The sequence below is a fragment of the Amblyomma mixtum genome, chromosome 10 (genome assembly GCF_055824585.1).
Source record: "Amblyomma mixtum isolate Tamu chromosome 10, ASM5582458v1, whole genome shotgun sequence".
NCBI classification, from domain to species: domain Eukaryota; kingdom Metazoa; phylum Arthropoda; class Arachnida; order Ixodida; family Ixodidae; genus Amblyomma; species Amblyomma mixtum.
The window spans coordinates 127,049,606-127,061,901 of NC_143021.1; the positions used below are offsets into that span (position 1 = coordinate 127,049,606).

The window sequence follows — 12,296 nt, forward strand, 5'->3', positions numbered from 1 at the left end:
GCTTTCGTATAGGGTACTCGACAATAGACCTTATTCCCAATATCAATCAGATGATAGAGAAATGCTCAGAATATCCCCAACCCCCATGTATAGCTTTCATTGGTTACGAGAAAGCATTTGACTCAGTGGAAATCTCAGCTGTCATCCAGGCATTGCGGAACCAGTGTGCAAATGAGTTTTATGTGAAAATACTGGAAGATATCTCTAACGAATGCACAGGTGCCATAGTCCTTCATAAAGTCAGCAATAAAACTATAGTAAGAAAGGGTTTTAGGCAGGGAGATACGATCTTGTGGATGCTATTCACTGCCTATTTACAGGAGGTGTTTCGAGGCCTGAATTGGGAACAGTTGCGGACGAGAATTAGTGGAGAATACCTGAAAAGTTTGCGATTCGCTGATGACATATTGTGTCTAAGTCACCTAGAAGATGAACTGGAAAGCATGGGCAATGAGTTAGGCAACGCAGAAAGGTGGGTATAAAAATTAACATTCAGAAAACCAAAGTAATATTCAACAGTCTCGAAAGGGAACCGCGAGGTGGGCGCATATGCCAGGTTCTTTGAGGTCACGAATGCAGGTTACCAATATCCCTCAAGAGAAAGGTAAGAGCAGCTGTATGTCACCGGTACTCACCTATGGGGCAAAATTGTGGAGGCTAACAAAGAGGGTTCAACTTAAGTTAGGGACAATGAAACGAGGTACGGAAAGATGTATGATTTGTGTAGTTTTGAGTGCCATGAAGAGAGCAAAGTGGGCAAGGGATCAAAGGCGTGGTAATGACATCCTCATCAAAATGACGAGGAATAAACGGGCTTGGTAAGGGAATCTTGTTGGGAAAGCTAGAAACCATTGGTCCTTAAGGGTAACGGAGTGGATTCCAAGAGAAGGCAAGAGTGGCAGGGGGCGGCAGGAAGTTAGGTCGGCGGATTAGGTTGTAATAAGTTTGCAGGGCTAAGGTGGCCACAGTGGGCGAAGGACAGTGTTAATTGGAGAGACAAGGAAGAGGCCTTCGTCTTTCAGTGTTCGTAGTGGGGATGATGATGAAGATGATACGTAAAACATTTGGTGAGTTAGCCAGTTTGATTTCAATTCAGTAAAGAAAAAAAACTGTGGCAATGGCAGAGTCCTCTCGTGCAGTGGCCACAGAAGCTGGTTTATTCGCGCCGCCGCTGGTTCGAATCTAAGTCGCGAAAACGCTTTGTATTCTTTTATTTAATAAATGTTTGGCTCGGTTCCGCCGATGGCGGAGACGCGGCTCAACCAAGAAACGGCCGCTTAGTAGCTGCGCGATAACAAGTTTCGATTCCGTGCACTCTGCACACATGTGTACACCTTAAACGAAAAGGCGGTGAAATTCTTGGAGTGTTTCATTTTGATAGAATTTTATTAGCGGGTCTCTCGTCCACACCCACTTCTTGATATTTTCAAAATAAATACGTGCAACTGTCGCCTCCGGGATGATGAGCATTGGACCTGGATTCCTCCATTGTAACTTGTATAGCAGCTGCGCACCGCGTTCCATCCGCACACGGCGTAAACTACCATCTGGAGCTAGTAGAGACTTTTAGCCGAGCGGGTTTGCGGCCAGCGGCGCTGAGCGGCCCAGCGGATACACCAGCGGAGCGTCGAGCGAGAAAAGACTTTCAGCTCGGCGGGTCCGGAACCCGCCCGAGCGGAAAAGATCGGCGCGCTCTGTTGCGCCATCTCGTGGTCAGAATTGGAGCTAGCGTAATATGAATACGCGTCGCGCTTGTTTTTATTATGCTATAACTGCGGAATAAATGTAATTTTCTTTTCTTTTCTCTATATTAGTTTAAAATAGGGGTGTTTTGGATGCAGTAGAGGAATATTTGTGTTAGAAAAAATGTTTACGACTGCGACGCTACGAAAATGAAGCCAATTGATAACCGTCAGGTCAGTTGTTCTTTCGCGCGCTTTTTTAGTTGCTTCTGCTCTGCTTATATCCGTTTCCAAGATGCCGAAAAGCATATTGCAAGATCCGCTACTCCTGTCGAGACTTAAATGGTCCGAGATAGAAGAGTTGTTGTGCCTGGAAGTGTTTGGACAGACGCGCCGTGACCCACTTTCCGTACGTGGACTTCTCAACATTGACGCGATGGACAGTGGTGTTTTCAGGACCTATTTTCGTTTTGAAAAGGATGATATGCGGCGACTAAGGGTGGCCTTGCGCACCCCCGAACACGTGGTAACCCCGCAGAGGGTTTCAGTACCTGGCGACGAGGCTCTGTGCATAACGCTTAGACGGCTGGCTTATCCAAACCGGTTAATGGATCTCGAGGACCTTTTCGGGCGGCACAGCTCGACGATGTCCTCCTTGGCAAATCAAGTTCTCCGGCACATCGACGAATGTTTCTTTCACTTGCTGGATGACGTAAATAATCACAGCTGGCTCAACATCGATACACTGGAGAAATTCTCGCAGGTAAGTGGCTAATACATCATAATTAGGTTTGAAACCTACTCAGGCTAGGAAAAGCGGCCGCCTTGGCTGAGATTCGATCCCGCATCCTCAGGAACACTAGTCGAGCGCCCTAACGACTGCGCCAGCACGGCGGGGCTGTACATCATAACTAGGATCACAGATAAATTTGTAGAAATCTTGAACCCACTTGTTTGTTCTTTCAGGCCATTCATTCCAAAGGAGCCCCTCTGACGAACTGCTGGGCTTTCATCGTTGGCACAGCACGGGCAATTTGCCGACCCTCAAGGGACCAAAAACTTTATTTCAGCGGCCACAAACGATTCCATGCCCTGAAGTATCAAGCCATAATGTGCCCCAATGGAATCATTTGCCAATTGGATAGGTCATATCCCGGCAGTAAACATGATGCTGGTGAGTGAATAACCAACTTCAGCAAAAACAAATGAGCCCATCTGTCCTAACCAAGTGCTGCTGACTCATATAATACTATTTTTTTTTACTCTTTCACGTAACTTTGGGATCAGCAAAGTGTACTCTAAACTGGAAAAGCTTGTTCAAGGGCATGATTACTGCATTTATGGAGACCCTGCCTACCCACTGCGGCCCCTTCTGCTCAAGCCCTATGGCGGTGCATCCTTGACTCCGGAGCAGTGCGAATTTAATAAGGCTATGAGTAGTGTGAGGCAGGCCGTGGAGTGGGGTTTCGGTAAAATTGCAGGGCTGTTTGCTTTTGTAGACTTTAAGAAGAACCAAAAGATGCACCTCCAGAACTTGCCCCGAATCTACAAAGCGAGTGCTCTTCTTGCAAACTGCCATACCTGTTTATACAGTGCCCAGGTATCGCAATATTTCGGATTTGATCCACCAGATCTTGAAGCTTACCTCACTCCTCTGTAGTTCTAGCAAACCAGACATATTCCGAAATCTGAGCTTTTGCAAAACCTTATCCAAAAATACAGTCTAAACGCAAACACTTAGCACAGGAGTCACGTATTTTTATTCAAAAAGTGAAAAATTGCTGGGCTTTGCGCGTTGATCATTTTCTGAAGGCTTTCAAGTAGTTTTTCATGCTCTCTTTCATGGCGAGAGACTTCAAGCTGGTGTTTTTTTTTTCTTCTAGATCCAGCTTCCGCTCCTCAAGAGCGAGTCGCCGTGCCTCATTTTCCACTTTTGCATTTTCAATTTTCATCTTTTCTTTCTCAATTTCCATCTCCTTCAGGCGTATTTCATATTCGTGTGTCTCACGCATGGTCAGCAGCTGGAGGCCCATATGTTGTAGTCCTCTGCCTCCTGCAAAGACAGGCACAGAAGGCTATTTTTAAATTTAATTCATACCTCTGGTACAACCTTTGTGAAACTGGACTTTACTCCTTCTTTTAACTTTCTATCTCCTGAATTCCATTCCCCCTTTCTCAGCTTATGCCTTGTGAAAAACTTCTCGAATAAAAAAAATAATTCATGTAAGAGCATCTACTACAGCACAAAAGTCAGCATTGCATTTTTCCACAAAACATAATGAATTGGCATTCCACAACTGAAGCTGACTGATTTTTATGAAATCAGTGTTGAAGTACTAATTTGCACACAAATGGAAAAAAAGAACCCATAGCAAGAAGAGTAGAACATTTAGAAATCTTTTTTTTCTTTTTTCATTATGACTTTTCAACTATGACTGGATGTTGTTATGCTGTAATTGCCTTGCGATCATGTTCCGAATGTTTATAGCTCTTTTAATGTGTATCTACAAGTGTTGACATGTCGCTATGCAACATCTAATTCTCTGTTGTTAGCCAATATATAAGCCATGGGCCAAACTTTGTCTTATCTTGTTTTATAAAAAATTGTGTAAGGGGTTGGAGCTTTTGTTAGGTGTTCTGTCATCACCTTTACCCCAGTCACCTCTTTGTCTGTGTCTGAAAATATGAGAAAAGAAAGAAAGAACAGAGTTTCTCTTGAAATGTCTCTTCAGTGCTAAATGCATAAACACTAAAGGCGGCTTTAAAGCTTGTGTTTTTAGCTCTGTGCACGTCATTTTATCTTGCAGAGTTCAGAAAAAATGTCTCTGGATGTGTGAGCAAACTATATGGTTGCTTCCTTACTATCCACCAAGACAAGACTACATTTGTGCCGAGGAAAAAGAAACTAATGCCAGTAATCTGTGGTACTGGAATTATTGTAGTTGTTGAACAATGTGCAGGCAATGTGTATAAATTTCCTTGTTAGCTATCCAGATATTTTTGACACTGACTACGCATGGGAATGCATAAACATTTCTTGAAATCTCGCCTGTAGTAATGAGAGGCAGGAGTTGTCGCCTAGCTGCAGGTTGGCGCAGATCTTGTCCAGTCACAGTCGTCGGCTGCTGGTGTGGCTGTCCTGCAGAGACTTGGGGCAGCGGCTGATGGTCATTTGCTGACTGAGAAGCTTGCTCTTCCTGGTCAACCTCTCCATCAGAAGCAGCAGCAGATGGGGTTACTGGAGGATCTGCGTTGTATATGCTGAGGAGGGCCTGAGCAGCAGGAGATTGTGACTCTAATGCATCAACAAAAAAAAAATGGAGAGAGAGAAAAACATAGCAGTCAGTCCGATAGCACCTTTTCCCGCAACTGGATCCATGTGAAAATAAACGCTCACATCTGACTATTAATTTTTACAAGCCTCAGCAGTCGAGAATAAGATCTACGGATGTCATAATAATTTTCCTTCTCAGTATTATATTGCATTTCATGTTGAGTACTGCATTGTTATTGTTGCAATCCAGACTTTGTTTTGCTTATCAAATTACCACTGCTCTTGTTCATGCATATATTTTTATCTGTATTCTCAGGGTTAAATTAAAACAATGATCTTGCTTGTTCGCTCTAATCAATGCGTATTTTGAGCATTTATGTAGTTTTTATAATTAAAGGCAGGGTTCTTGTTACTTTTTATTTATCAAATCCTGTACAGGAGGTCCTTTTGAGCCTCCTCCTCTCATACTTTGTAAATAAACTGAAGGCTAATCAATACCGTAATTACAATCACTTCCATTGCTGTGTCGTGTTGTCAACGTGCGTATAAGCGGCCAACATTCTGTATAACACATGGGTCCTCTGCTGTCCTTAAATGTGCATTTCAGGCTCCAGTGCGCTTTTTTTCACTATTGATAATGCACAAGGTGCCGCCAAGTTGATTGATAGTAAGTATGATCATTACATGTCGCCTTCTGAACCACTGCCTTAAGCTGGCTTACTTTCTATTAGTATTGGGGTATATATTTTTACTTTTAAATATTTTGCAAATCTACAGTAGCAACAATCTAGGAACTATTTTATTTGTTCGTAGATACTGAAATCCCACATTTCGGAATTTTAACGAGATGGGGAAAAATAACAATACACCAGACAGTGCAATGACAAAACAAGTAAAAATTGACAAGTTAAAGCATAAAAAGAAAAATATCCATTTCCTACATGCCATAGAATGATGGAAGCAAATAATAGTGACGACTGCAGAACTTCAGGTAACTCAGGTTATTCTAGTCAGTCACCATTCTTGGAGAAAAGGAATACATATAACAGTTACTACGCGGCTGATATGGAACATGCCTTTGTCTAGTAGCGTAACCAGTTGAAAAGGAGATAGTTTCATGGATCGGTTTTACAGTGTACATTATTTATTGAAATAAGAACTTCAATCTGCTGACATGATTGCTTTGACTTATTGAGGGCAAGTTAGTTCTTGTTAATCAGGCATTGACTGAAGTACACTTAAAACTATTATAAGAAACCTTAACCCTTTTGTGCGTTCTTTTTCTACATTATTAGTTACATTTCGTATTGCACTGGTTCATTTGTAGAAACGCATAGCGCGAGAACCCCCATAACCATAACATGTTCCAAGTTCTGCATGCATTTTCTAATTTCCGTGCCGAAGATCAAAAGCACAAACACGCGACACGGACCCACACTGTCAAAACTTACCATCCACTGCTCCTAACACGCAACTCTGGGAAGCCACCGCCGCAGAATCGCTGCAGTAAGGAGCCTCTTCCTGCGCCGAATTACTGCTACTTGTTCCCGCGTCAATCGCGGTCCTCTTCACGGAGGTAGTGCAGTTGCTTGCCAGTTGCTGCCTCTTTCTGTTAACAACAATGTCCCCGCTTCGCGGAAATATTCGGGGCTCATAGTTAACAGTGCGGGCATAATCTGACAAATCCTGCAGGATCTGTTCCTTTTCCGCGTATTCCTCTTCCGTGCCCGACCTGAATAAGGCAAAATACACACGTCTCATAAACAAGTGAACGATAGTGTACAACTGTTTTAGCAGTATACGCAAACAGAACTTACTTCTTCAAATTCTTCGTATCCTGTTGCCTCCAGTATCCCAGAAGAAGATCAACCCTGTCCTTCACACCACGCAGCCTGAGGTCTCTGTCGATCACTTTCTTCAGGTTCGTGATCACTAATATCCATTTAATCTCGTCGCCAAAAGGCCTGGTTGCTGCTACTTCCCGCAGAATACAAATGTTTTCATATGGAGTAAAGCATTTGCGAGGATTCTTGGCTTGCAAACGGGCCTGCGCCGCGGTCGTAACCGACGAAACAGCGTTGCCAGCGGTCGTGCTGGCGGCCGCCATCTTGAATACCCATACACGCCCGCACGCGCTTACGCACGCTCGCGCGCTCCGCTGAGGAAGGCCTCCCAGCGGGGCGCCGTAAACGCGCTCGCCGCCCCAGCGCACTGCGCATGCGCAGTGGCGTCCGCGCTCGTCCGCTCCGCTCCGCTGGCCGTAAAAACGCTCAGCTAAAACTCTCTAATGAGTATTCCCCCCCCCCCCCCCCCCTTTCTTCTTGCGCACATGAAAGAACTCCTCAGGGAAGATATCTGTAAATCCTGAGAGCAGCAGTTTCGCAGAGATCGGCACCGCTTGAATGAGTGATAACAAAGAAAAGCGAGGAATTCTTTATTTTCATCACCCTCTAAAAGACGTTAACACAGAGCGCCCTCGCTCCTTTGGCTGCCTAACTTTTTTGATAAATGTGCGATTTGCTGGAGCGCAGTCTGCGGTCGGTCACTCCCTATTACAATTCTAAAGCTGAGGTAAAGGGGTACTAACACATCCCGGTTGTCATCCTCGAATACTGATTTGACAGAACATTTGTTACAATATTTTGTCTGAAGATTTATGTTGTTCGCTTTCTATCTAATGGCACCGGGTGCTGTTCAACGCGTGCTGTTTACCTGTGACAAGTGCGGAGGTAGCTTCCCTTCGAGGGAGCACAGGGACTAGCGCCGGTGGAACCAGCATCCTGGTAAACCAAGTAGCAACACTGCAACACGAATGAAGGAGACGAGTTCAGTAGTACTGCAGCAAGGAGGAGCTGCAACAAGTACACTATTGCCTGTACTCAAGCTGGGCCAGCTGTGCCACCGCTGTTTGTGCAGGCATGACAGTGATGTTTATCAAATGAATGAGTTTTTATGGCTCCGTAGCGGACGCCTTCTTATAAGCTTAGTACTGAAAGAAAATCTCCGGTAGCCAAGCAAACAAAGTTGCGCTAGTAAACCTAAACTCCGAGGAAGAACTTCACAAAAAATATAATGTACTTGTTAAGTTGTTTAAGGTGACACTGCAGTAGACAGAGTTGAAAACAAGCTCAAAACAGCATTATTATGCTGTATCCACTCTCCTGCATAGATTACACACTGACAGTGCCTAAACGCCTGTCAGGCAGCACAAAATGCGTATCTTGGCGTCACCTGATACCCTCGAGCCGTGCCATTGAGGCACAACGCTTTGCAGGAGCACACCAATACTCTTTGTTTGAGCACGAGACTCATATGAGTGGCCTCTGGAGATGTCATGTCTTTCGACAGCGTCGCTTAGAGTGGTATTTCCTGAAGGCAGAACAGTTAATAGGCTGGTGGCAATAAGACTGCTGTTGAATTTCTTAAAGGAGCTCTCGAACACCTAATAGGAGCAAAAACTCGCAAATCCCTATATTGTGTTTCGAAGAACTGAACTGAGACAAACAACACACTTCTACATCCACCAGATAACCAAAAATCATGAGCGAGAACTGGTGAGCCCTTTCCGGCGACTTTTTTCATTCTCGGCCTCTCGCTCCTTTCACGCGTTGCGTATGTTGCATGGCTGTTGCAGGGCACCTGGATGGCTCTGGCAAGTGCTCTTCAGAGAGCACCGTAGGAGACAGGTGAGCAACCTTGGTGACGTAACCTTGCGGAGTATTCACAAACTTCCACCGGATAGTGAGGAAACTCGCCCCCATTGCAGCCGTCAGTTAAATTAGTAGTTTTTCGCCCGGGAAGAGCAACCTGTTTACACAAGGCTTGCCACTGGAAGCACCTGCCATCGCAGGACAGTGGCGCATCGCTTAACCGCTGCACCACTGAGCCAGGAGGGATATGAGGATTGTCAGGTGTCGTAATTAAACCATTACGCTACCCCTTCGTACCGTGAACGCAGAGCCCAAGTGCTCCATCCAATATTTTTTTTCAGCAAGTGTGCATGGTTCTTGTGATGCGTGCAAGAAGTGCACTACGTATGCATGGAGCTCCAATTAGCTCTACACCACCCCCTGGCTTGGCTTGGCACGCATGCACTCCCCACGAGCTACGCCATTTTTAGGAGCAGGTCTTTGCTAGACCAACAGCCACAATAAAAACAGCAGTGTAGGCCGTCATGGTAACTCAACATGGTGGTGATGTAACCATAACTTTTGCATATGTCCTTTCTAGTAATATTTACATTCAGCTTTGAAAGAGGAATATTATTTTGAGGTGCTTTTTTCTGATGCATACGAAAACTTTTGGTAAAACACGCAGATGTGATAAATGTGCAAAAGAAATGGCATGCCTTAAAAACTGAATGATACCACTCACTGATGACTGTAGAGCGGTAGAGCATCAACCTTTCAGCATGCATAAAGTGAAGACAGGAGAGCAGAGGCGCGCAGAAGGTGAGATTCGAACGTTGACTTGCCATAACTCATCTTCTGCGAAACCCCAAAAAACTCTTACTGATAGATATCCGTGAAAAGTCGCTCTTTAAATTCTCGCGGCTTCATACAGAGACACACAGCATAAAAGGGTTCGGTCTCGGCCGCGGCGGCCGAATTTCGATGGAGGTGAAATTCTAGAGTCCTGTGTACTGTGCGATGTCAGCGCACGATAAAGAACCCCAGATGGTCGAAATTTCCGGAGCCCTTTACTACGGCGTCCCTCATAGCCTCAGTAGCTTTGGGCGCTAAACCCTAATAAACCAAACTAAACAGCATAAAAGGAAAGTGTTGGGGATAAGAGTCTATGGCAAGTACCTTAGTAATCTGTGATTCTCTGATGACATTGGCTTGCTATATTTATCAGGATTTGAATTCCAAAACAAGATCAATGAGTTAGACTTGTGTAGCTGTATTGCGCGTCCAAAATTATATGCTGAAAACCAGAGCAATATTTATAGTCTTGTACGGGAACAGCAGTTTACAAATGAAAATGAGGTGCTGGATGTATTCAGGTGTTACGTCTACTTGCAGATACGAATCAGCAGAGAGAAAGAACTAGAAGAGTAAGAATAGTATGGAGCGCAATTGACAGGTTCTCTCAGAGCATGAATGATAGTTTACCAGTATCGCTCAACTGAAAAGTATATAACAGCTGTATCTTAGCTGTACTCACCAATAGGACAAAAACTTCGAGGCTAACGAAAATTGTTCAAATTAAGCGCAGCTGGCTATGGAAAGATAAATTATTTGTATGACGTTGAGAGACAGAAAGAGGGTAGAGTTGGCTACGTATCAAGCACGTGTTAATGACATCCTAGCCGAAATCAAGAGGAAGAACTGGGCTTGGCCAGGGCATGAAGATAAGCGATGGTCCCTAAGGGTAAAAGACTAGATTCCGAGAGGAGGAAAGCCTAGCAGGGGTTGGCAGTAAAATTAAGTGGGGAAATGAGATTAAGAAATTTGCGAGGATTGGGTGGCCGCAGCTGGCACCGGAGAGGTCTGTTTGGACAGGTATGGAAGAGGCCTTTTTCCTTCCTGTGCGGTTTTGCACACAGCATTATTTCTCATTTCATATACGATGTGACGTATATGAGCGCTAAGCGCAACGAGCAATGATCAGCAAACCTTATTTGGTGAACTAAATATTAGCCTTATGCAATCTATATGGCGGTTTTATGCTGCCTGAGTGACACAGTGAGAACTCAAGAAACACAAGTTGAACCCAACGAACTGATCTCAAGGCACTTCATGCAAGAGATGTGGACTGCCCTCTTTAGTTCTTCGGGTGGCTAAATAATGACTATTTTTAGTAAAAACATAGTTTGCTATTAATACGTACATGATGGTGGGGGACTGGAGTAAAAGCTTCCTTACGGCAGCTTCAAAGGGTGCGAGTCTCCACTCTGGCAACGGCAGCCTTCCGAGGAAATTTCGAGAATGTCTTGCCCATTTGAATGGGCTGGCTTCTGTGCTGACAGACCATAACGAACACACCTACATAGTACGCGAATGTCTGACTTCTGTAAACGAAGGGGCCGCCAAAGCATTGCTACTTGATAGATCTTCCAGGAAAGATAACCAGCATATTGTACGATAGTCTGTAACGACACAAATGGGCGGCCGTACATTTACAGGCAAGTTTTTCTAGTCACTGATATGCAGCCAGCCATTCCTTCCCGTAAAGAAGCAGTTATTTTCTTTTTTTGTGAAAGTTAGCCTTCCACAAGGAAAACATTGTGAAATGGTAATGTGAGCGGTAAAACCCCCGCGCCAATGCGGATGGTAGTATGCTTCCTCTATGGAGGAACGGCTCACGCATGGCTTATAGATAGAATTTTATCAATAATAACAAAAATAAAAGTAAAACAGAAAAGTTAAATTTGAAGGAAACAATAAGTTCCTATCTTATTGTCTTGCTGGTGACTTATATGAATAGGTGACGGGCTGGGATGGGAGCGAAAGCTGTTCCGCAGATTGAAAAAGAACAAATCCGAAAGTCATCTTGCAGGAATGTCATCTTTTTTAAAGTTTTCGCTTTTTTGAAAACTTCTTTTGAAGAATAAAGAATCAGTCCAAAGCTTTTAAGATCCTAAACACGCCCATTTTCCCTGATGATTCAAGAATAGGATGAAAAACACCATGGGAAAGTTTCTGTGCGCATTTCACTTGAGTTTTCTCTCATGGGTATTCTTTCTAGCGCCTTTTGTACAACGTATCGGTTTTCAGCAATGTCTCACAATTTTTCGTTTAAAATTTGAACTGGGAATAAAGTCTTAACGCTAAGGCTAGAAACATTAGCTTCCATATAATTGCTGAAAAAACGTGAAGATGGAGATAGGTTCGATGTTTTCTGCCACGTGTATCTGTGTAGGCGATTTTAGGAGACAAGAAAAGTCACGCTCTCCATACCTTATGATATGTGTTTTAAGAGTATATAAAAATTTTTATGACAAAAAACCTGTTTCCTTTAATACAGTTGTTTATTACGAAAAAAAAATAAAAATCAGCCTAAAAAAATAAATCTCACAAGACCTCAGTTGTACTACTCATATAAACATGCCCGTAACGCTCACATTGACGCTTTCATATTGAAACAAAATCACACCCAGTATAACGAGACCAATTGCCAGTTAATTAAATCTTTATTACGAATTAGCAAAAAATAACTGAAAACTCTTCTGCAACACTAACAAATCTAAAAAGCGTAAAGTATAAATCGGTGGTTTTAATTGAACAGGGTCATTAGCGACATGAACAAGCATGTTTATATCATCATTACATACTATGAATGGTTTAGTATGTTTAACTTTGGTAACCTGCCGTTGCGACAGTGACATCACTTTTCAA

General features: G+C 43.7%; 1 protein-coding gene across 1 annotated transcript; it reads left to right on the forward strand.

The window, feature by feature from the left end:
- Positions 1-1,977: 1,977 nt before the first annotated feature.
- On the forward strand, positions 1,978-3,342 carry LOC149326898 (uncharacterized). The gene is made up of 3 exons (XM_089564720.1): positions 1,978-2,445; positions 2,649-2,856; positions 2,954-3,342. Exons 1-3 carry the CDS (start codon positions 1,978-1,980, stop codon positions 3,340-3,342), a joined length of 1,065 nt encoding a protein of 354 aa, XP_089420846.1.
- Positions 3,343-12,296: the final 8,954 nt, after the last annotated feature.

What these genes read in the sequence shown, in the direction of transcription:
- LOC149326898 (XM_089564720.1), top strand. Translation starts at nt 1,978, where the DNA reads ATGCCGAAAAGCATATTGCAAGATCCGCTACTCCTGTCGAGACTTAAA. An exon ending in CACTGGAGAAATTCTCGCAG is followed by an intron (nt 2,446 to 2,648) that starts GTAAGTGGCTAA and finishes TTGTTCTTTCAG; the next exon opens with GCCATTCATTCCAAAGGAGC. An exon ending in CGGCAGTAAACATGATGCTG is followed by an intron (nt 2,857 to 2,953) that starts GTGAGTGAATAA and finishes TTACTCTTTCAC; the next exon opens with GTAACTTTGGGATCAGCAAA.